Source organism: Hydractinia symbiolongicarpus, chromosome 5, assembly GCF_029227915.1.
Source record: "Hydractinia symbiolongicarpus strain clone_291-10 chromosome 5, HSymV2.1, whole genome shotgun sequence".
Lineage (NCBI taxonomy): Eukaryota > Metazoa > Cnidaria > Hydrozoa > Anthoathecata > Hydractiniidae > Hydractinia > Hydractinia symbiolongicarpus.
Genome location: NC_079879.1, coordinates 17,690,751 through 17,715,023, shown reverse-complemented (window position 1 = coordinate 17,715,023; position 24,273 = coordinate 17,690,751). Strand labels below are relative to the sequence as shown.

General features: G+C 35.5%; 2 protein-coding genes across 2 annotated transcripts in view; both read left to right on the top strand.

The window, feature by feature from the left end:
- Nucleotides 1-15,027, top strand: part of LOC130645046 (phosphatidylinositol-binding clathrin assembly protein LAP-like) — a 53,516-nt gene extending 38,489 nt beyond the window's left edge. The window contains exons 10-13 of the mRNA XM_057450895.1: nt 11,427-11,785; nt 11,881-12,102; nt 12,385-12,623; nt 14,112-15,027. Of these exons, the coding sequence (XP_057306878.1) occupies nt 11,427-11,785; nt 11,881-12,102; nt 12,385-12,623; nt 14,112-14,237 (946 nt within the window). The 3' untranslated portion in view covers nt 14,238-15,027. The remainder of the gene's footprint in view (nt 1-11,426; nt 11,786-11,880; nt 12,103-12,384; nt 12,624-14,111) is intronic.
- A 353-nt stretch (nt 15,028-15,380) lies between these two features.
- On the top strand, nt 15,381-16,585 carry LOC130645047 (putative exosome complex component rrp40). Its single transcript, XM_057450896.1, has one exon. The coding sequence runs from the start codon at nt 15,530-15,532 to the stop codon at nt 16,268-16,270; it is 741 nt and encodes a 246-aa protein (XP_057306879.1). The 5' UTR covers nt 15,381-15,529; the 3' UTR covers nt 16,271-16,585.
- Nucleotides 16,586-24,273: the final 7,688 nt, after the last annotated feature.

The window sequence follows — 24,273 nt, the reverse complement described above, 5'->3', positions numbered from 1 at the left end:
AAAAAAAATTTTTGTGTGTTCACGGGCCTTTGCTGACCAGCACAATTTTAAAACCCTTTTATGTCCTTTGTCGTTCGTAGAAAAGATATGATCCTATATATTATTTTGATCAGCGTGATTCAACCTCTACACATTACAGGCAACGAATAAACTAAATTTCGCCATTTTTTTTTTGGATTTGCAATGCAGACGTCAGCAAACCAACTTTTTCAATGTCCTATTGCCTAAGTGGATTTTTCCACGGGTCTTTATCGACTAGTCTATATAATAATACGCCAGTTCTGTCTGTCTGTGACTTTTGCAAAGTGGATAAAATTTCTTTGATAAAGTCTATAAAACATCGTCTATAAATTTGTTCTGTGAATTACCAAACTTTGACGTTAAAGCAATATTGACGTCAAAGGAAAGTATATTAAGATTAGTGAAGCCATTGCATTGCACTTTTAAATTTAAGGCTAAATAACTTGGAAACGGGTGGAAATAACTGACGTCATCTCCTGCGTAGGAAACTAGGGACCACCTTTCATCAATTTGGGTAAGTTTCCCAAACCTGGGTCCCTGAATCCGTTTCGGGAATGGACGGGTTGATGACGTCATCAAAAAACCTTCCAACCCTAATATCTCTGCAACCGTTTGTCAAAAATACACGATCCTATACATTTTCTTGATCAGCGCTTCAAGATCTATACGATGAAGGCAACAGGCATACACATTTCTGAAAAAAAAAGTTTAGTGTTCTGACATGTCTCTGCCGACGTCATCAAAATTTAAATGACGGTTATTTTTCTCTGTTATCCTGCTTAAGTGGATTTTTCCACGGGCCTTATCGACTAGTCTATATAATAATACGCTTGTGTGAGTGACCGTGTGAGTCCACGACACGCAAAGTACGGGTCACTTTCTTACGACGTGGCGTTACGCTAAAATTTACCAAGTTAAAAAAAACCCGCAAAACAGGGGGTTACTATTTAAACATTTAATTCTTTTTTTTCGTTATTTTAAAAAATAAAACTCTATTTTATTAACACTAAATTTTTATTTTTATTTTTAAATGTTTCTATTTGTTTTTTTGTTTTAAAAAAGCCTCGTTGGTCGTTATAGATAGAATAATGTATTTTACCCCCGGTTTACCATATGCGCGCCGTATCTCCCGGAAACAAGTTGTTTATCAACAGAAAAAAGAAAACCGAAGCGAAGAATGTCTCTTTTTCCAAGTAATCCTGAAAAAAGTTATTTCAAACAATGTTTTCTCCTATCATAAGGTTAAATTAAAGCTTATTTGTTTCTTCAATATTTTCCATTTTTTTTGTTCTGGGACCAAGGTTGTATCGCATTCGAATATGAATGTAATTCGAATCTCAAATGTAAAAAACAAAACTGTTGTTGTACAGCGACTGTTGTTTTTGAGCCAGAATAAAAAAAGTTTATGTTGTTGTCAGAAATATTTGTTATAAAAAAGAAAAATGTAAGATGATATAAAGTCAAAAAAAGAACTGATTGGAAATGTATCAGACAATTGTAGCTAGCTATACATTATCAATTTGTTTTCCTTGGCATGAAGCGAAGTTTAGTAATCGAAGTAAAACACTGATTGGACTTTTATCAAGAGAACGCTAGCTAGCGGCCTACTGAGAAAGCGAAAGAAAATCTGGTGTGTTGTTTAGATTATCTGGTAGAGAAATTAATTTAGATGAATCACTTTTTTAAGCCGTTTACACGCTTCCAGCTAAACTTTCCCTAAAATATGAAGTTAAATATGTTTTGTATTCAGCCTGAACATATTTTTTTTTTGTAAAAATATACTCACCGTGAGTTAAGAATAACTTAAGAATATGTCCAACCTCGATTGTTTGTTCTAAATATAAAATTTGCCAATAGGTACAGCAACTTATAGCAAGCTTTATTTTATTAAGGCATTATATATTTTCAGGACGTAGACATGCTAAGAATATAATTAAGAATAACGAGGATGGTATTTGTCGATAAAGTTAAGAACTTTTTTTGTAAGAATATATATACTTTAAACAATGGGTCAGAAGTTTAGAATATTCTAAGAATATGTCTAACCTTGATTGTTTGTTGTAAATATAAAAAAATTGCTGATAGCTAAAGCAATATATAGCAAGATTTTTTTATTGAGGCATTATATATTTTTAGGCCACGAGGATAGTATTTGTCAAGAACGTTAAGAACTTTTTTTTGTAAGAATATACTCTATAACAATGGGTCAGAATATCCTAAGAATATGTTTAAGCTTGATTGTTTGTTCTAATATAGAAATTGGTATGATGCACAAATTTAATTAGAAGTTTACTTTTTTACTGCATATCAAACAAACTGAACTTTTTTATGTCCAAGCAATGGTCCGTTACATGTAGTAGGAATTGCCATTAGCTATAGTAACTTATAGCAGGCTTGATTTTTTAAGGCATTGTGTATTTTGAGGTTATAGTCATGCTAAGAAAATATTAAGAATAACGACGATAGGATTTGTCAAGAAAGTTAAGAACATGAAGGCTTAACGAAAAAAACACTATTCTTAATACAGCGTGTATATCGTAGAGAAGAATTTATATAAAATGTAGAAAGTAATTTTCCGTATTTACTATTTTTAACGCTACGAAGTGATTGATGTCGTTATAATAAACCTTAATGCAAACAAAGTTAAATCAATGTTTATATCTGTTACGCTATGATCGTTTGAAACATTATTCGATTTTTAAAATTCTAAAACGCTGCATTGTTATCTTCTTTGATTTTATGCGTGATTTTCTTAACTATAAGTTTGGGTCTGTTCTTTTAATATTTTGGATTGGAATATTTCGGTAGATATACAACATACTAAATGATTCAAGTTTTTATACTTCTCTTTTATGTGTTTTCAACTATTAATTTCTTATATTTTGAGTATAAGTTTAGAAGGGTTGCCGTATGTAATAGACTGAATAGCTGATTTTGTATGACCTAACGAAAAATGTTGGATTTTTTTTAATGTTAGGTATCCCTTTTTTTCCTGGTGTACTTCGGGAATGGCAAAGCAAGTATATAGTTTTAGCGTATTTCGCTTTTTACGTAACGGTCGTTAGACACCTTGATATTTTTGGACATTTTCCATTTTAATTTTATAACTTTCTTTTGTTGTACTTGCTTATATTTTCAACGTTTTGGTTTTAAAGGGTATAAATATAAAGTAATGCAGACTGTGAGCAACCTCGATCCCAGGGCTTTTTCTCTCTCTTTTTCGTCCCGTTATAAAAAGAGACAAAGAGCCGAGGTTGGGTTGTAAGTTTTAAAAATTCAAATTACCATATGCTGTATGTTTTTGTTTGGTATCCCTTACATCAGTTTAATGAGAGATTCAGTGGATTCTCCCACGGATATTCAGCCGAAGTCCCGTGGAAGAATCCACTGAATCTCTCATCAAGTCCATATGATGGATGCCAAATAAAAACATAGAACACAGTAATTTGAATTTTTAAAAGTCACAATTTGCATTATTCTATATTTATAACCGCTGAAACAAAACGTCTAAAAAATACGCATGTGCAGCAATAAAAAAATAATAATAAAAGAGAGAAAAAAAGCCCTGGGATTGAGGTTGCTCACAGTCTGCGTTACTTTATATTTATACTTGTTAAAACCAAAATGTTGAAAATATAAGCAGGTGTGACAAAAAGAATAAAAAAGCAAAATGCAAAATAACAACATCAAAGGCGTCTAAAAACCGTTACTTAAAAAGCGAAATCTGCTTAAAATTATACTTGCTTAGCCATGCCAGAAGTAGACAAATAAAAAATCCAACATATAAGTTATACAAAAAAAGTTATTACAAAATTTCGACATTCTCTTATTGAGTCCTTTTGAGGGGTGCCAAATAAAAACATCAGTAATTTGAATTTTCAAAACTCACATTTGAACCTCGACCCCGGGCTCTTTGTCTCTTATAACGGGATGGCAAAAAGAGAAAAAGGCCCTGGGATCAAGGTTGCTCACAATCTGCATTATTCTATATTTATAACCGCTGAAACAAAACGTCTAAAAATATAAGCATGTGCAACAAAAAAATAATAAAAAAAATTATGGCATAAAAATGGAAAGTGTCCAAAAAATCAAAGGCGTCTAACAACTTAACAAGCCAAATACACTAAAACTATATACTTGTTTTGCCATTCCAAAAATACACGAGGGGAAAAAAGGATACCAAACATTAAAAAAATCCAACATTAGCTGTTTAGTCTATTGCAAACGGCAAACCTTCCAAACTTATACTCAAACAAGACGTATGATATACGTAAACAACCTCGCGAATAAAGTTTACAAAAAGCTGTCTATTAAATTGTGATTTCTGTTATGAAGTTAGACACGACATATTTTGCTATTAAGATGGGCAATAACATTTCTTGTGGACTAGGCAGTTATTTTTCGAAATTGATTTGTGAGATCTTCTTGAACGGAAAATTCCTCGAAATTTCAATTTTCGTTGGGTCAGTCTGGGGTGAACTGACTGACAGAAAGAAGAAAGCGAAAACGAGAAATTCTTTTCGCTACAAAAAGAATTTCGTTCTCGTAATTATTTATATATGGTGGAGCGTTTTCGTTTTTCTCTTACGTATTGTTGTGGAAATTTTATTTTTCGCAGACTACTTTCCAGGCATTTGGGGAGACCTTAATTCTGCCTATATTCACTTTTGAAAACTTTGGTGGAAACACCTTTACTTTACCAGTTAGTTAAATAAAGCTTGTGAACACTAACCTTATCTTTTTAAAAAATAAACAATATGCAGGCGCTGCATAAACTATCTCGCTATTGAAAATGCACAACTATGAAACATCCACAATGCAACCCAATTTTACAATTTCTGCTAACAAAAAATACAGCCTATCATTCATGGTTGAAAGTCGCGCGCTTGAAACGTTTATGAGCTTAAACTCCATTTAGGTGACAAAAATCAAAATTTTGATGTCACTATCATATTCAGCATACTTTTTTTGTTAACTGTGCCAACTTTTGTCGAAAATAAAGTATTTTAATTTTCGAACCAATTTTGGCCTAAAATGACATTTAGGTGACAAAAAATCAAAATTTTAATGTCACCATGTTCGGCATACTTTTTTTGTTAACTTTGCCAAGTTTTGTCTAAAATAGTTTTAATTTTTGGACCAATTTGGCCTAAAATGACGTTAAGTGACAAAAATCAAAATTATGGTGTCACTATTATGTTCAGCATACTTTTTTTGTTAACTGTGCCAAGTTTTGTCGAAAACAAATACAAATTTGGCCTGAAACGTCATTTAGATGACTTCCAAGTACTTAGAGAGTTTAGGTACGAAATTTAAATCTGTGACGTTGCAATTGATTATTTCGGACATAGTTAGTTACGAGTTAGTAAAAAGAAAAAAAAAGTAAAAATAGTTACCAAGATGAGATTCGAACACACGACTACTTCCGTGTCGGTGCTCAGAGAGGCAAAAATTTCCATTCCTGGAGGACACATTTGCGTTTTAATACAAGCTCACGAGCTTGTAAATATAAGAAATTAATAGTTGAAAACACATAAAAGAGAAGTATAAAAACTTAAATCATTTAGTATGTTGTATATCTACCGAAATATTTCAATCCAAAATATTAAAAGAACAGAGCCAAACTTATAATCAACAAAATCACGCATAAAATCAAAGAAGATAACAATGCAGCGTTCTCGAATTTAAGAATCGAATATATTTCAAACGATCGTAACGTAACAGATGTAAACATTGATTTAAGTTTAGGTTTTAGGTGTAGGTTTTTTATAACGACATCAACACTGAATCACACAATCTGTAGTGTGAAAAACAGTAACAACGGAAAAATTACTTTTTCTAGGATATACACGCTATTTTTATAAGAATAGTGTGTTTTAGTTTCAGCCTCGATGTTCCAAACTTCTTTGACAAATGCTATCCTCATTTTTCTCAATACCTTACTTGTATTAAAATTCGCGCTGTACTAGAATTCGCGCAGACCTAAGGTGCGCGAAATTAAGACTGAGCGAAAAATAATCCGCGCGAATAGCTTTCCTATCACAAACTTGGAAGTCGCTTAAGAAACCCTAAATTAATATGTAATTTAGTAACAGTTTTTGTAAGTAAAAATTTGAGATAGTTTTCAGCTGGTATAGTGATTTCTTTTCTGTTTTAAATAAAATTAAAATTACAATGAAACCTCCTCTTCTTCGTCTTCGTCTTCCTCCTCGACCTTTATCTCCAGCTGGATTTTCTCTGGCTCAAGGTAATTTTCGAGCATGAACCCTTTCATTTTTCGGAAGACTTCGTTACTTGAATCTCCTTTTCCAACACATAATTTAATTGGTATTTCCAAGCCCCCTTGAGGTAAAGGACTTCTGCGGAACTTTGTCATTCGTACTGTTGCATTGATTACGCCGTTGTATTCAAGGTAGAATTTGCAAAAGCGGGAAATTTCTCGTGGAAGATGCCCTACAATTGAAAGTTTCTCGATCTTTCCTTTGATTTGACAGTATAGTCCTATGGAATATGGGTCAAAAAGGTTAGCTTTATCCCGTTTCACGGTAAGCCTTTGTCCTAACTTTGGTAACCAAATCTTTCGGTACTCGTGAAATCCTCTGGAAGCACAATCAATAACAAGATCATGATCATCTGAAGTCAAATGTAAGTCTTCGAGTTCCTGTGCTCCTTCAACTTCACTTTGGTCTTGAGCCTCGCTTTTATTGTAATCTTTTCCATCTTCAAGATGGTGATCCTGATAAAAAGAGGCATGTTCTTCTTTCTCGCATTTCATGCACAGTGCGACTTTGCATTCTGTCCACCCAGGGTAACTTTCAGATGTTGGCACAGAACAATTTAAGCTTCTGTTACAGGCAAAGTCACCACACTTTAAGCAGAGATATTTTGTCATAGCTTGACAACCGACGCAGTTTCCCTCAGCCATTTTTAAAATCACTTGTCAAAATGCAACGTGATTGTTTTCATCCGAGGATGCAATTGCATTGCAAAATCGAACGAAAATTTCTTTTCGAACGTAAGATGTCATTGCATTGATATGTTTATGTTATGGTTTTGTCTTTCTAAAACAGATCTCCGTTGAAAACGTAATCATGGCACTTTTTAAGTATTTTAAGAAAATTGAAGATACTGTCTCAGAGAGTGCACAAGCTAGTGGTCTAGGAGATTCTGAACAAAATGAGGTTCAAAAACAGTTGCAGATGATCAGCGAGCCCCAACCAAAAAAGAAAATGCAAAAATATGGCGATTATGACAAGCTGCAGCGTGCAGAGATTGGGAAATGGGCTATAGTTTATGGCATACGACCTGCTACAAGAAAGTTTGGGGTGCGCGAATTTAAAACTGAGCGAATATCTCCACTTTAGGATGCGCGAATTTAAGTCGCGCGAATTTAAAACTGAGTGAAAAATAGTACGACTCCAATCCAAATACAAGTAAGGTATGTTCTTAACATGACTATGGCCTGAAAACATATAATGCCTTATAAAAAAAAGCATGCTATAAGTTACTATGGCTAGCTAATGGCAATTCTACTACATGTAACGGCCCATTGCTTGGACAAAAAAAAGTTCAGTTCGTTTGATATACAATAAGAAAAGTAAACTTCTAATAAATTTTGTGCGTTATACAAATCTTCATATTTAAAACAAACTATTAAGCTTAGACATATTTTTAGGATATTCTAAACTTCTGACCCATTTTTTAGAGTATGCACTTACAAAATAAGTGCTTAAAGAAAATATTTTCCGGCTCAAGACACAACAACAAACTTAATATTTCAGAAAAATTTAGCTCTGAAAGAAACGGCTAGAAACTCGTTATACACCCAAGTTCATTTCTCTACTAAATAATCTAAACAACGAACCTGTTTTTCTTTTACTTCTCAGTAGGTAGCTTGCTAGCGTTCTCCTAATAAAACTCCAATCAGTTTTTTACTATGAATACTAAACTTCGTTTCATCCCAAAGAGAACGAATTGAAGATGCATACAATTGCCTGAAACATTTCCAATCAGTTCTCTTTGTGATGTTACATTTCCAATCAGTTCTCTTTGTGATGTTAAATCATCGTACGTTAGAAACATTTCTAACTACAACACCAATTTCGTTTGACAACAACACAACAGTTTGTTTTTTACATTTCAGATTCGAATTACATTTATATTCGAATCCGATAGAATTTCTATAAAAGGAAGCAACTTCGGTCCCAGAACACAAAAATGGAAAATATAGAAAAACAAATATATGCTTTAATCTAACCTCATGATGAGTAAACAATGTTTAAAATAACTTTTTCCGAGATTACTTTGAAAAACAGAAACCTTCTTCGCTCCGCTTTTCTTTTTGCAGTTGATAAACAACTTGTTTCTGTTATATACGGCGTGGAAATTAATCCGGGGGTAAAATTAAATTATTATATTTATAACGACTCCGTGGGGCTTTTAAAATAAAAACAAAACAAATAAAAACGTTTAAAAAAAAATAGTTTCAATAAAATAAAGTTTTCAGTAAAATAGAGTTTTATTTTTTAACTAGTCTATAAAGCCCGTGAAGAAATCCACTTAGGCAAAAGGTCAATAAAAAGAAAGTTGTTTTAGATGTTTTGCTGACGTCAGCAGTGCAATGCAGATAAAAAAATTCGCGAAATTTGTTTATTCTTTGTCTGTAATGTGTAGAGGTTGAAATGCTGGTTAAAATAATGTACAGGCTCATATGTTCTCGACGAACGCCTAAGGAGATATCAGGGATTAAAAATTTTGCTGATGTCAGCAAAGATCCGTCAAAAGCTTAAAATGTTTTTTTAGAAATTTGTTTACCTGTTGCCTTCATCGTATAGATCTTGAAACGCTGATCAAGAAAATGTATAGGATCATGTATCTTTGACAAATGGTTGCAGAGATATTAGGGTTTGAAGGTTTTTTAATGACGTCATCAACCCGCCCATTCCGAAACGGATTTGGGGACCCAGGTTTGGGAAAATTACCCAAATTGGTCCTAGGTGGTCCCTAGTTACCCACGCGGTGAAAAATCATTGACGTCACCACCTCGTTTCCAAGTTATTTGGCCTCAAAGTTATAAGTGCACTGTAATGGCTTCATTAATTTAATATAGGATATTGACGTTAAAGTAGTTATTGACGTCGCGCCGTAACGTCATAAAATTTAACATTTGAGACATAATTTTTTCGGCGACTTCAAAGAAAATTTCGGCGACATCAAAGAATAATAAGGATATCCACTATGACCGTCACATACCCGTTTCCAAGTTATTTAGCCTTAAATTTAAAAGTGCAATGCAATGGCTTCACTAATCTTAATATACTTTCCTTTGACGTCAATATTGCTTTAACGTCAAAGTTTGCTTTAACGTCAAAGTTTGGTAATTTACAGAACAAATTTTTAGGCGATATTTTATAGACTTTATTAAAGAAATTTTATCCACTTTGCAAAAGTGACAGACAGACAGAACTGGCGTATTATTATATAGAAGAGGTAATAAGAAAGAAGAATTAAATGATTATATAGTAACCCCCTGATTTGCGTTTTTTTTAACTTGGTAAATTTTGGTGTAACGCCACGTCATAAAAAAGTCACCCGTACTTTGCGTGTCGTGGACTCACATGGTTAAGCGTATTATTATATAGACTAGCCGATGTCCCGTGGAAGAATCCACTGAATCTCTCATCGAGTCCATATGATGGGTGCAAAATAAAAACATAGAACACAGTATTTTTAATTTGTGCAATGGGCAAGTACACCAGGCAAAGTTAAGAACATAAAGGCGGAAATGAAAAAAAACACTTGGTAACTTTAAACGTTTGCTATTGTTTACATAACTGCAAACCTTGCAGGACCAATTTATATAAAATGTAAAAAGTAATTTTTCCGTTGTTACTGTTTTTAACGCTACGACGTGGTTGATGTCGTTATAACAAACCCTAATGTAAACAAAGTTAAATCAATGTTTACCTCCGTTACGTTACCGTTTAAAATATATTCGATTATTAAATTCGAAAACACTGCATTGTTATCATGCACGGCACGTTTGCGCAATGGGAGGGTTGCTGTATGCAATAGACTAAATAGCTAATTTGGTATGATGCATTAGAAATTGTACGTTGTGAAAATTTTGCAATAACCTTTTTTGTGTGACTTAACGATTTTTCCTAATGTCTGGTATACTATTTTCCCTAGAGTTCTTCTGGCATGGCAGAGCAAGTATTTAGTTTTTGCAGATTTAGCTTTTTACATAACCGTTGTTAGACACCTTCGATTGTGTTAGACCTTCTGCATTTTTATTTTAAATTATTTTTATTTTGTTGTTGAACCTGCTTATATTTTTACACGTTTTGTTTCAGCGGGTATAAACATAATAATGCAGATTGTGAGCAACCCCAATCCTTGGGCTTTTTTTCTCTTTTATTTTTATTATTTTTTTTATTGCTGCACATCATTATTTTTTGGACGTTTTGTTTCAGCGGTTATAGATATAGAATAATACAAATTGTGACTTTTAAAAATTCAAATTACTGTGTTCTATGTTTTTATTTTGCACCCATCATATGGACTCGATGAGAGATTCAGTGGATTCTTCCACGGGACTTCGGCTAGTATAGAATATTGAATTTAAAGATGTTCGAGATGATAAGAACAATATAATGACTTCATTTGGATCTGTAATAATGTCATTTTACTGGGTTAACATATTCTTCAAACCTCGTATGTATTTTACATCGTACCCAAGTACGTCTTTAGCATCCCCTTGTTTACCACCTGTTGAATAACATACATGTGATAAAATATCCCCCCCCCCCCGTACAAAGTTAAAATTTTCGAAGCCCTTATAAAAGTTAGGGAAAGTCACTAAATTTCAGCACGTAATCACGTTTTGAACATCTTCAGGAAATGCTTTATTTAATAAATTATATCAGCCGGATCTACTAATTCTTAAATATTGCTTAGACGAACATGATGATTCTACAAGGCGATCAAGAAATGTGCCAAAAAATTACGTCGCTTAAACAAACTTTCAGAGAAAGTAATTTATAGCTTTGTTTTTAAAAAACAGAATGTCAATACATGTATACGGAACTAACAACTTAGAATATACTCCAGCAATCTTACGGGGAAAATGCTTTACAGTTTTAAAAAGCCGTATCGATATGGAATTGTCATTTTGGATTTTTAGATTCACCAACAGACGAAAATTGATTTTTTTTATTCCACGGAAAACAAAAACGCGTAAAAAACAACTAAACCAATCCACTCCTCCGGTAACGTGCGGGTGTTACAACGAATTGTAGCCGTTGACCATTTCAAATTATGATTACTATGCATTGAGAGTGTGAGATTGCAGTAATAATCAGTTATTTATTATTTGCTTAAGAGGAAATTGTTGTTTTTTATAGTCAAGTGACTTTGGCTGCTTTTAATGTTGGTGATCAATCACAAAACAACTTCACCCCGACTCCGCAAGATGACTATTTGCTAGAACAAAAAAGGATGCTTGAAATGTATGAAAGTAATAAAAAAAGAGAGGATGCACAAAAATTTCAAAAAGAAAGAGTTCTTCCTGCAGCGTTAAGTGGTCCGCAAAAGAATCCTGTTAGCCTGCCAGTACAGCAAACACAGCAATTTGTTTTAACAGAACAGCTTTATACACAACCACAAAAACCTAGACAAGTGGATCGACCTTCGGATGACCTCCTGTTACTTTCTGCTCCACCCTTAATTGCATCCACCGGATTAAGCAACACACAATCTTTTGGTGAGGAACTTGAGTATGAAAAATCAAATAAATTTTTGATTTTTTTTTATAATTGCAAATTGATAAAGAGAAAATACTTAAATTACATTTCTTAGATCAACTTTCATACCATCAAAACTCGTCAGGCATGGGAATCCAGTATGTTGATTTTAATCAGGCCTTTGCAAGTAATCAGTCCACCAGTTCGCCCAACCTGATGGATATATTAATTCCAGAAGAAAACTCGAGCACTAATGTAGTTGCATCAAATAATGCACCGGATGACAGACTGACAGGTGATCTTAACAAAGGGATAGAACGCATGGCAATGTCCTTAGGTATTTACCTTACTAATTACTGCTAATATAATTATTTGAATATTCATAAATAAATACACTACTGGAATCTGATTTTCGGTAGCATATATATTTACTAGTCATTCGTATTCGTTTTCATATAAAGTTCGTCTGAAAAAAAAAGATTTTTTGAATTTTTTCCATTTGAATTCTTATTTATTTGTTTTTTGCTTTTCGTTTGTTTTTTTTTGTTTTTTTTTTGTTTTTTTTTTTTTTTGTTTTTTTTGCGTTGAAAATTTTTGAATTTTCTCGTTTACTTTACAGATGGTTTAAATGTAAATCCTGCAACTTTGAAAGCTAATACTATGAAAGGTCATCAGTGGACCAACCAGCAGCCTGCGATAAGAACGGGTGGCCAGAATTTTCAAATGTCTGGTATAGCAAGGTCAACGCTACCGCCAGCAGGTTTTGCACAGGCAATGCCTATAAGTGGTGGACTGAGATGCCCTCAAACGATGCCACCATTTTCGCAAACTGCACAATATGGTTATGCCATGCAACAGGTTTATATTAATATTAATTTATATGTAGATTTATTTATATGTAAAAATAGCCTGGATACACATAACCCTATTTATTTTGGAAGGATGGGGTATATGATTGTGGTCCTAGAAAAACAATCCTGACTTTTGAGTATTACCATGTTCCGTATTGTTTAAAAAGATAAAATTAAGAAGGGTATTAACATAGGAACGATTTAGCAAAGACAATTTATGTGCAAACCAATCCAATTGATTGATAATAGTCAGCAGCGAAAACACGTGTTTTCAGAAAAGACCCACAAATAAATTTCTTTTAATTTGTACTATATTATTGAATTTCGTCAATATAACTTGAGACATTCGAAAGTGAAAAGTTCCTATCAACCCCCACTCATGCCTCCTATATTGACTGTCACCAATATTATTTCTGACATCAGTATTTTATTGTTTGGCATGTATTTTTCGCGATATTTGCTTAAAAATATCCATTAATTACAATTACACAAAAAGACAAGTTTTATACTCTTATGTTAATTAGTTAAAGCGTTTTTTGGTGCATTATTGATTTTCTTTTACTGTTTGGCTCATAATACTTAATTTCACATGGCGTTAAACCCACAAAAACCTCAAAAAAGAATTTGAAAATTCGTAGAGCGTAAATGAACATAACTGCATAATCACCGATCTAGGGCGTAAATGGGTGTTTGTAGCAAGGGCCGTAAAGTGTTATAAACTATTTACAACACGAATCTCAAATATGCTTGATATATTTCCGATTTTTTTTCTCTTTCCTTTCCAAAATGATAAAGAATCAACTACCAAAAGTTTTGGGGTCATTGGGTTAACCGTTCTAAAGTTATTAGCGACCTTAAGTCAAGAGGACCCGTTTTGAACGACGTCATTTAACTAAATTGGTCGTGAGACTAAACTGTTTTCACGTTGTAAAGAAAACGTGGTTTTTTTCGTTGTCAATTCAAGATTTTGCAAAAATTTTAATTTGTCGACATAAATGCTTTATGATTTCTTGAAATTAAGTTTGATAAATATATTGATTTCGAAGAAATACATTTCTTTGTGTGCAATTGATTTTTGGATTCTTGTACTGCAGTGTTAAGAAATATATTTCTTGGCTCTACTTCTGCTTTGTTGTAAAGATACTTCTCCTGAAAAAGGTGCCATCAGTTTATTCGTAGCATACTTAAAAGTTTGTTTACGTCAGTTTGCGAGCATTTCACTTCCCTTCCTACAGGTATTTACTTTAGGACGACGGCTGCCGTTCTTGTGCCTTTCCTGTTGTTGCTGTCGTCTAAGCTGCCGTTCACTTTGCGGAATGTTTCTAATAACGAAAGTACGACACGTAGTGCATTTTTTCCCTCCCCTGGCATGAATAGGATTAAGTAAACCTAAAAATTCATTCCTATCGACGCTAGGTGGTAGTCCCAACAACTTGAAAATGTCTTATTGTTGTAATAATACCATGTTGTTTGATTATATATATAACTTTTATAGCCTTCTGTGTATGGTTATCAAACGATGACTGGCCAATCGCAAATGAACCAAATTTATGGACTCAATCAACAGCAATTTATGATGTCAAGTAACATGTCAAACGAAGATCCTTTCAAGTTAACTTAACCTAACCTTTGCAATTTGAAAAAGAAAATTGTAAATCTAGTTATTTTACGTTTTTATGATTAATGAAAATAAATGCACTGTATGCTGCACAATTGTTTATACTGCTGATATTTGGTGATTATCGCGTACGTGCATTTAATGTATAGAGTCTGAAATGTATTAGGAATGTTTAACTATATACCATTTTCCGAAGAATAGAAATAAACTTCTTATATTAATAAATTGTGTTTGATATTTTTTGTATTTTTATTAAGTTATATCGTTTCTGTTGATTTGTATTTGATAAATCTTGTGATGTCACTTATGTTGTTTTTTTGTCAATCGTTTCAGTGAGGTTTTACTATTATTATGTTGTTTTTATCAAGTAACACTTTTATTTTATTTAATAAATTTGAAGTGGATTTGTTTTGACTGAGGCGAATATTCTTTAAACTTGGTATGGATGTGATAAGGCGGACATATGCAGACATTTCAAAATTTCTTCCTGAAAACTAGAAATAAAACTAAACATGGTTGTTTTCTTGAGTGAAAAAAAAGAATTTTCAAACCAAATTCGCTAAATGTTATCCCGCTGAAATTTTTACGAATAAGGTAGTTTATAAATCGTTTCCAGGTATAAAAGTCCGCTTGTTTTATTTTATATTGTTTTTGCGAAATACTTTCCTCCTTTTTTAATTTATGTTTTTGTCACGTTGTGTATTGGTAATGGTAGTCTTCTCTGGCTATCACGTATATTATTAGTAGAATTATGGAAGAAATAATTGTATCTTTGAAAAAAAATTGCTTGTCATTTCTTTTTGTTTTATAAGTCTGAGCAGCAATTTTACATTTAACCTGGAATGATTCTTAAATGATTCTAAAGTTAATGTGTTGATTCATTTCAGCACCAGTTAAGAAAAAAAGTTATATTTGTATTTGATTGTAACACGTTATGTACTAAGTCACTCTCATACTTGCTATAGCTTCCAAGCTTTTTCTTGATGTTAGGTTTTCCAAGGAAAGTTTATGGGTGGCGTTTTTTCTTAATATTTTTTCGGAAAAGGACGGGGTAATGGTATTTTGTGAATAATTTATGACACATGTATTTTTTAAAAACAATGTGTAACAATAATATTTTATATTTATCCATCCTGAATTATTAATTACTAAGTTTCATTCTGCTAATGATGTATGATTTTTTATTTCACTAAGGATGAAATTTACCACTCGAATTTTAGATTAACGTATTTCATGGTGATTTATGCATTGTTTTTTAGGTTTATTTAATTTAGGTTTATTTAAAATTTTTTGGTATGATGGAAGAACTACATAAAAAAATTGGAGCCGTTTTTTTACCTGGTGATGTTATTCTACCCTCAACAAATGCTGAAACTTTATTTGGTGCAAAAACTAGATTTGGAGGAGGTATTAGGCAAGAAGGAGCAAGTATTGTTGCATTCAAAGCTGGAATTTTGAAAGTAAGTGAATCAAGATGTTGTATTTGGATTGAAACTAACCAAAAGCGATACGTAGGAACAAAAAATGACACAATAATTGGTATAATAACAAGTAGAGGCATTGATAGTTACAAAGTAGACATTGGCTGCAGTCATTTAGCAAGCTTAAACAATCTCGCATTTGAAGGTGCTACGAAAAGGCATAAGCCTAACTTAAAGATTGACGATCTTGTCTTCGCAAAACTTATAGTTGCAAATAAAGACATGGAACCAGAATTATCATGTGTGGATGAACATGGTAAAAGTAACAATCTTGGTCCTATTAATGATGGATATATGTTTGCGGTTCCATTCGGTTTAAGTCGGCAACTGCTAAAAATGCCAGAAAGTAGAGTCCTTAGCTTGCTAGGCAAACATTTTTGCTTTGAAATTGTAATTGGCATGAATGGGCGAGTGTGGATAAGCGCGAAAAATATCATCGACACAATAGCGATATCGAATGCTATTATCAGTGCGCAATTTATGGAAGATAACCAAATAACTGTTATGGTAAAACAGTTGATTGATAGCATCGCTGGATTTAATGATGAAGATTAGAAGACGTTATCTTTGCGTGATTAGTTTTCGTGTAGCTGTGTTATGCATGTCGTATAAACACTTATAAGCATATTCAGGCTCAGTTACTTAAAAATCAACATAATTTCGAGGTTCAGTTGAACAGATATTCTAAATCTTCGTGAATCTTAAGTTCAATAACTTTTGTTGAGAAATTTTCTTTCCCCGAAAATAGTTTGTTAAATATACCAAAGCCTGTTTTCAAGTTTTCATATGCTTGTAACAAGACTGTATATACGTGTCTGATTACCATTAAAATTTATTGCATGGTTTTAGTAACCAGTAACCAAACCAGAACTGTTAGTTTTTTCCTACAAACTTCTCCCATGCTTACCTGTTTTGAGTCAATTTGTTTTGAATGGACCACAAAACAAAACATTTACAATTTGTCGCCACTAATATGTTTGTTGGGCATTTGCTCTCACGTTTTTACTTTTTTTTTAATATAATTTTTTTCAATATTTTTTATTTTTGAACTCGTATACTTTTCCTCTAGCTGCAGAGGATAAGGGTGATGTCAGACTCTCTTTATTCTCAGTTACCATCATCCTTATTTTACGTAAACGAGGCAACAACTCCTTGCAAGGTACACAAAAACCACCAGTTGATAAAAGTCACAATTGACACTTTGAATGACACAAAAATTATCTCTGTTCAAATCAATCATGTTTGATGTTTCTAATTGCGCAAACTTTTCATTTCTAGTGATTGTTGGAAAAGGAATTTTACAGTCATATCTTGCATCAACAACATCTTTAAAGTCACTATGACCATTGCATATTTCTACCTCACCCCACAATAAAGAAAAGTGTTAGATAAAATGATCTTCTAATTTTTTTAGAAATCCAATGTTTTCTAACACAGAGCTAGAAACCATTTTGTCGTTCACAAAACATATCCAACAGCTATCCTGCAAAACATTGATGCTCAGTGGAACGTTGAGGGCACCATCAGAAAATTTATGGCAAAATATTCTTTTTGAATTATTAAATTCAAAAACCATTTTAAAAATTCTTTTCATCGTTATCAAACAATTTTAGATGTAAACTTTTACGGCTTTTCGATTCATTTAGAGCACAAATTTTACAGTTTTGATCGTTATGAGGAACAAAAATGTGACAAATTAGGAATCATGTCTTTTGTTTATTAAATCTTCTTAACGTCTTGCACAGATTCTTTGGATATGTACTTTTATCTTCCTGACAAACATTTAAGGCATGGCAAATTCTTGAAACTCTAAACATTGGCATTTACATAGCTTCTCCCCAAAATAATTTCCTGTGCACATAATCGACATAACCTTTGTAACAATAAAATATGATTTTGCTGCGACATTCTTCTTGCTATTGTAAATATTTATTATAGAACTAAACACAGAATAAATATAACCATACAACTAAACAAAATATAAGAGTTAGATATAAGAAATACTTAAATACTTAGCAATGTACGCGAATATTTCCCTTTAAATTTCATATGGTTAATTATTCAAAAAAAATAAAAGTTTGAATTTTTAAGTGCTACCAAATTTAACAATATCTGGCGAAATCCTGACGCTCCAAGCATAAAACTTAACAAAAAGATGCAAGCAACACTACTGAATCATTCTTATTGCAATCTTTTTGAAGCCGCTTCTACTTTGTTTTTATCTTGTCGGTAAAAAAAAGGCAGACAAAAATGTTCAGGAAAGTTCAGATTTTAAAAGTTTTTCTTAAAATAAAACAACAACAAAAATGGTTATAGGTATATAAAAAAATTTAAGTTTAGTCAATTTCAAGAATAATTGCATACAACTGATAAAAATTAGCAGCAGAAAAACGGCAAAAAGGTGGTCGGCAAAAAATTCTTGTCTGTAAAAGGTCAGCAAAAAGTGGTGTTTGGCAAAAAAAAATTAAAAATGGAATCGGCAAAACAATTTGGTCGGAAATAATATTTGGTCGGTAATAAAAAAAGTCGGAAAAAAATATTAGTCATCTACAATCCCGGACTTAATTTATTGGAAAAGAGGGCCGAATTTCATAGTTCGTCCCACAAGTAGTTATAAACACTGTTTCTACAAAAGACAAAGGCATTACGAACTTGTCAATGTTCACTTGTCAATGATCGCAAACGGGTTATTTGGTTAGTTTCAAATTCTTAACCCATACTAATTTTTGCTGACGTCAGCATACTCCGTTTTCCGAATTTTAGCACCTCAGCTAGCCGTCGTGTGGATTGTTCCGAAATGCGGACATGGCAGAAACTATCAGTAGCGAATTTTCGACGCTATTTACCTGGCCGACACATCTCCCAAAGCAAAGCTTTTGTAGCCTCCCGGCTGCAGAGTTTTGACAAAGCGATTCCATTTGGCCAGTTCGAGAAATAGCCAAAAATCGGCCTTTTCCAATAATATGTACAGGATTGTAGCTAAACTTTAGTCACTTTTTGCCGACTTTTTTTTACCGAAGGTATTTTGTTATCAGTAGGCAACACTTTCCACCTTTGACAAGCTTCAAAATGGCGATTTTCAAGTCCTCACGAATGTTTCTCATGTGTTTTATTGATGCACCAAGAAATAGGTTATGTCAACGTTTAACTGCTGTAATCAGCACAATGAAATTCAATGTGAAATCCAATTAGTGCCTTTCCCGCGCTCTGTTTTTTAGGAGAAAGTGACTTTGATCATATTTTCAGTCAAAAAATCTCATGATTTCATTGTTAATAATAAAAACACATATAACTCATATTAAGTTGGCACGTTGTATTTATGACTTTACTGATTTATAAAGATGTTTTAACTAGCCCACGATTGACCAGTTTCAATTTTCCTGTTAATATGATAGTATCTTTTGAAAATTTCCAAGGAAATTTCTCGTAATTTGGGAAAATTGATTCTTCCTAAAATCTTGAAAATTATTGATTCGTGAAAGCTTATGTTCGCAAAAGGCAAAAATTTCGCGAATTTTCCCATTCGCCAAACTTTCTGTTCACGAAACTTTCTTCCCCTAAAGTAACAAGCCTCAAGAGATATGATTTGCTTTGGTTTTAGGCAAAATTGAAAAACATAATTATTTAAAACAGCTTTAAAACATCAATATACGTTGGAGCCATCACAACTTAAGTCTTTACGGTCCAGTCTTTAATAAAAACTTCTATTTCTATAGATCATGATAAAATCCAAACTCTCATAATTAAATTGAAATTCGTGTACCAAAGGATAGGAATTATAAACTTCCTGATAAACGAGACACGAGTGCATTAATAAAAAAATCGCAATATTACAGATTTTTGACCGGCCATGTCGGCGAAGGTGACAATAAATTTTGTCTAATGATTGCATATAACTGCTAAATACTTTATGACGTTTCAGTATATGCAAACAAAAATGTAATGATCGAAAAAGCGCCGTGGGCGCTTATTTAAAAAATGGAATTTTATTGTTTTATATTTTTTGCGAACAGTTTTTTTCATAAATATTAAGAATAACTAATTATAATAGTAAATCATAACAGTAAATAGTATTATAGTAAATCATAATTTAAACGACAAACTCATAAAAAGGAAAAATGTATACGTCTCGAGATGAATTTTGCCTGTGTAAAGAGATAAGAAATATTAAAAATGTAAAATAAGCACCCTGGTTTGTTCTAATTTCATACTCGAATAAGGGTTTATTTGAAAAGGGCGCTTATTCAGAAGTGGGCGGTTATTCAATCTTCGCAAGGAAGAATGCCAGCAATCAGGGTGCTGGTTCGATAGATAGGAAAATGTGGGTTCTCAGACAGAACGACAACAACGACAACAACAACAACAACTCCCGGAATCGGAATTCCGGGAATCCCGAAAAACTAATCCGAACCCGACAAATCTTGCGCATGCGCACATGCCGTAGTGATAATGCTGACATCAACAAAAACCAACGCATGCGTAATTGAGTATGGGGTAAGTCCCACTGTCCCAGAATATTTCAGTTGAACCTCTTATATAATAAAGATGGATAGACACACCGTAAAACAATTACACGCTATTGTGAAGGACCGTGGACTCAGGGGATACTCCAGGCTATGCAAGGCCGACCTTATTGGAGCAACCGGCTGCTACTGCCGAAGCACCCACTCCCCCAGAGGATATATATATAGACCACCCAGGAGAACCGGGCGACGAAACCCAGTCAGACCAGTGACTATTCTACCAACGCCAGAGGCCATGGACATCTTCGAACGACAGGAGATGGTAAAGAGTCGATCGGTCGTGAAAACCAAGATGCGCGAGTGGTACAACTGGCTAATGGACGCTGTTCCCGAGCGTATAAAGAAGGGTGTCAATAGCGCATATAACACGTTCAAAAACAATGTGATGAACCTCTACAACAGGCAACAGGGCCACGGGTGCAACACTTCATGACGAGGTTGAACAAGAGGCAAGGGAGGATCATGCCAAAGACGAGCAGCAACCGAACCAATACTTCAAACCCCAGGAACACCATCAAGCCCACTGCAGGACCTTCCGGAGCTTCCGCATCCCCGGCATAGACGGCACGGACGTCGACGGGTACTTGGGGATGGTGCGATCACACGTAAAAACCTTGATCGAGAACCAAGTAGAAGAAATGGGTTCTGCAAAAGTACAGTGCTCCCTCTGGATCCAATGGAAAAAGCCAGTGGAAGGCACCAGCGAGTTTATAGAGGTCGATAAGGTTTTCAATAGCAACATAACGCTAGTCTTCCAGGGTAGCGACGTGGAAGAGGTGCTAGACACGATGCTCGCTTAGGTCAAAACGCATGTGGAGAACCCAGCGCTGCCCAAGAGCGGCTTTAGCATCGGCCGCATCCTACACCTCGACGTAGACTTAAGGTTAAGCTGACGAGGGGTTCATCGTACATCGCAGCATCCAAGTGGATAGCCACGAAAAAGGCCATCATTAACCCAGCGAACAAGGACGAAGAGTGCTTCAAATGGAGCATAATCGCCGCCCTACATCACAAGGATATCGGTGATCATCCAGAACGCGTAACCAAGCTAAGACCATACGCGGAGTGCTATAACTGGCAGGGCATCGAGTTCCCCACGAGCGTCAAGGACATCACCAAGTTTGAGTTGAACAACCCCGAGATCGAGGTGAACGTCTTGTACGTGACGGCAAAGACGATCAACATATTACGTTGCTCCGATAACAACATCTCGCGCGACAAGCAGGCGAACCTGCTCCGCCTCACGGATGATAAAAAGACCCACTATACAGCAGTCAAAAGTCTCTCGCGACTGCTGGGCAGGGAGATCTCAAAGAATACGTCAAAAATTCACTTTTGCATGAACTGCTTGCACGCTTTCCCCACAGTTATCTCGCGCAATAAACACTATGACTATTACGCCAACAACGAGGCGGTCAAAATATCCATGCCGAGTGAGAAGGATAATTGCATATACTACTCGGATGGTCAACAGCAGTTCAAGGTACCATTTGCAATCTACTCCGACTTTGAGAGTCTGATAGTCCCGTAAAAGATGCGAGCGAGACCAAGACGAAGAAGCAGAACGAGCACGTGCCATGTGGCTGGTTTACGTACAGTACCTTCGCATACGGGTCAGTGACGGACCCACTGACAGTCTACCGCGGTAAGAAGTTCGTAACCACATTCGTCGACCACCTAGAGGATGAGGTAAAGCGACTATACTCTACCTTCCCTCGGCAGGACATGGTACTGCTAACGGAGTTGCAAAAGAGGGAGCACGACACTGCCACGACTTGTCACATCTGCATGAAACCCTTTGACAATGACCAGAAGAACCGCAAAGTGAGGGACCATTGCCATTACACGGGGCTCTGTAGAGGTGCCGCGCACAACACCTGTAATATCAAATTTAGAATCCCTAGCCACGTACCCGTGATCTTCCACAATCTTTCAGGGTACGACGCCCAATTTTTCATCCGAGAACTAGGGGAAAAGTACGACGCCCAGGACATTGGTTGTATCGCCGAAAACACGGAAAAATACATATCCTTCAATGTTAAAATCAAGGTACACATCGACGATTTTGAAAAGCAGGTAGAGATGCGCTTCATCGACTCTTGTCGCTTCATGTCTTCAAGCCTTGAAAAGCTAGCCAGCAACCTCATCGGCGTCAACCCAACAGGTATGAAATGTACAATATGTGCTGACATGTCTGGAATTTCGGGGTATCGATACCAAATACATAGCGAGCTTCCATTGCGAGGGGTGTCAATCGAATACAACGAAGCAGCTAGATAAGGAACAGGTAAAGTTAAACGTACCCGTCATTTTCAAATTCATAGATAAGGATGATGTTTTCAGGTTTATGCTTCGCAAGGGCGTATACCCATACGAATACATGGATGGGTGGCAGCGATTCAAGGAAACTCAGCTACCTCCCAAAGAGGCTTTTTACAGCAAACTCAGCATGCGTGCGATCAGCGAGGAAGACTACGAGCACGCTCAAAAAGTATGGAAACGCATCACTCCAGAGGGTGCGGAGGTCACCATGGGCGACTATCACGACACGTATCTGACCACAGACGTTCTGCTACTATATGTGGGAGCAGTATAATCCCGAGGAAGAGTGCTCCTACTTCCAGTACCTCGACACCAACAACCTCTATGGTTGGGCCATGCGGAAGGATCTACGCACTGATGGGTTTAAATGGGTGTCGAACGTTGAGGCCTTCACCAGGAGCAAAATCGCCAAACTCGTGGCTACCAACAAACAAGGCTATCTCTTGGAAGTTGACATAAACTACCCCGAAGGCTTGCACGACAAGCACAACGAGCTCCCCTTCCTGGCAGAGCGCAAGATGATTCACAGGGTCGAAAAGCTCATCCTGAATCTCGAACATAAGCGGAAGTACGTGGTACACATCGGGGCTCTTCACCAAGCTCTAAAGCACGGGCTCGAGCTCAAGAAAGTGCATAGAGTCATCCAGTTTAACCAGAAACCCTGCCTTTGTGACTATATCGACCATAACACGAGGCTGAGAACTGCCGCCAAGAACGACTTCGAGAAGGACTTTTACAAACTCATGAACCTCTCGGTCTTTGGTAAGACTATGGAGAACATCCGCAATCACCGGATCTTCAAGCTATCCACGAACGAGGCCGTGACACAAAGTTCGTCATGCAACCAAACTTCAGAGGCGGCAACTACTTCAGAGAGAACCTCATGGGTGTGGAAATAGGCAGGATGGGTATCAAGATGAACAGGCCAGTGTACATTGGCCAGGCTACTTGATCTGTCAAAGACTGTTATGTACGAGTTCCACTACGACTATATGCAGCCCATGTACGACACCAGGCTGCGCTTGTGCTATATGGACACAGACTCTTTCGTCTATCACATTAAGACTGAGGACTTTTACCGTGACGAGTGCCTACAGTAAGGACGATGAAAGACCTCTCCCCATCGGTAAGAACAAGAAGGTTGTGGGCTTGATGAAGAATGAGCTAAGTGGGAAGGTCATGACAAAGTTCATCACCCTGAGATGGAAGGCATATGCTTACGAGAGTCTAACTAGAGAGGGCGGTGATCGCAAGGGTAAGGGTGTAAAGAAGTGCGTCACGGCCAAATCCATAACCTTTGACGACTACCAGCGCTGTCTTGAGGAAGGTGCTAACATCTACAAAACCTGGGTATGTATCGCCTACAAAGGCCATAAGATCTTTACGCAGGACGGGACCAAGCTGGCACTCAATCGAGCAGATGACAAGCGGATCGTTCAAGTGGATCAGATTACGACGCCCGCGAGAGGTCATTACCGTTTGGAATTGTAGGTTTTAGGGTACGTCACCAAGGCATGGCAACGTACCAGCAAAAACAAGCTGGGACTATCGGCTTTTTATGACAAAGAGTAGTACATGAGGATGGGGGTACATACACCTCTCCGCTGACCTAAGAATAGTGGTGAGTTGTCCAGTGTTTTGTCAAAACATTGCCTCACAAAAAGTAACAAGAAATGGATTCCAAAAAATGTACTAACTGTAAGCGAAACCAAC

What these genes read in the sequence shown, in the direction of transcription:
- LOC130645047 (XM_057450896.1), top strand. Translation starts at nt 15,530, where the DNA reads ATGATGGAAGAACTACATAAAAAAATTGGAGCCGTTTTTTTACCTGGT.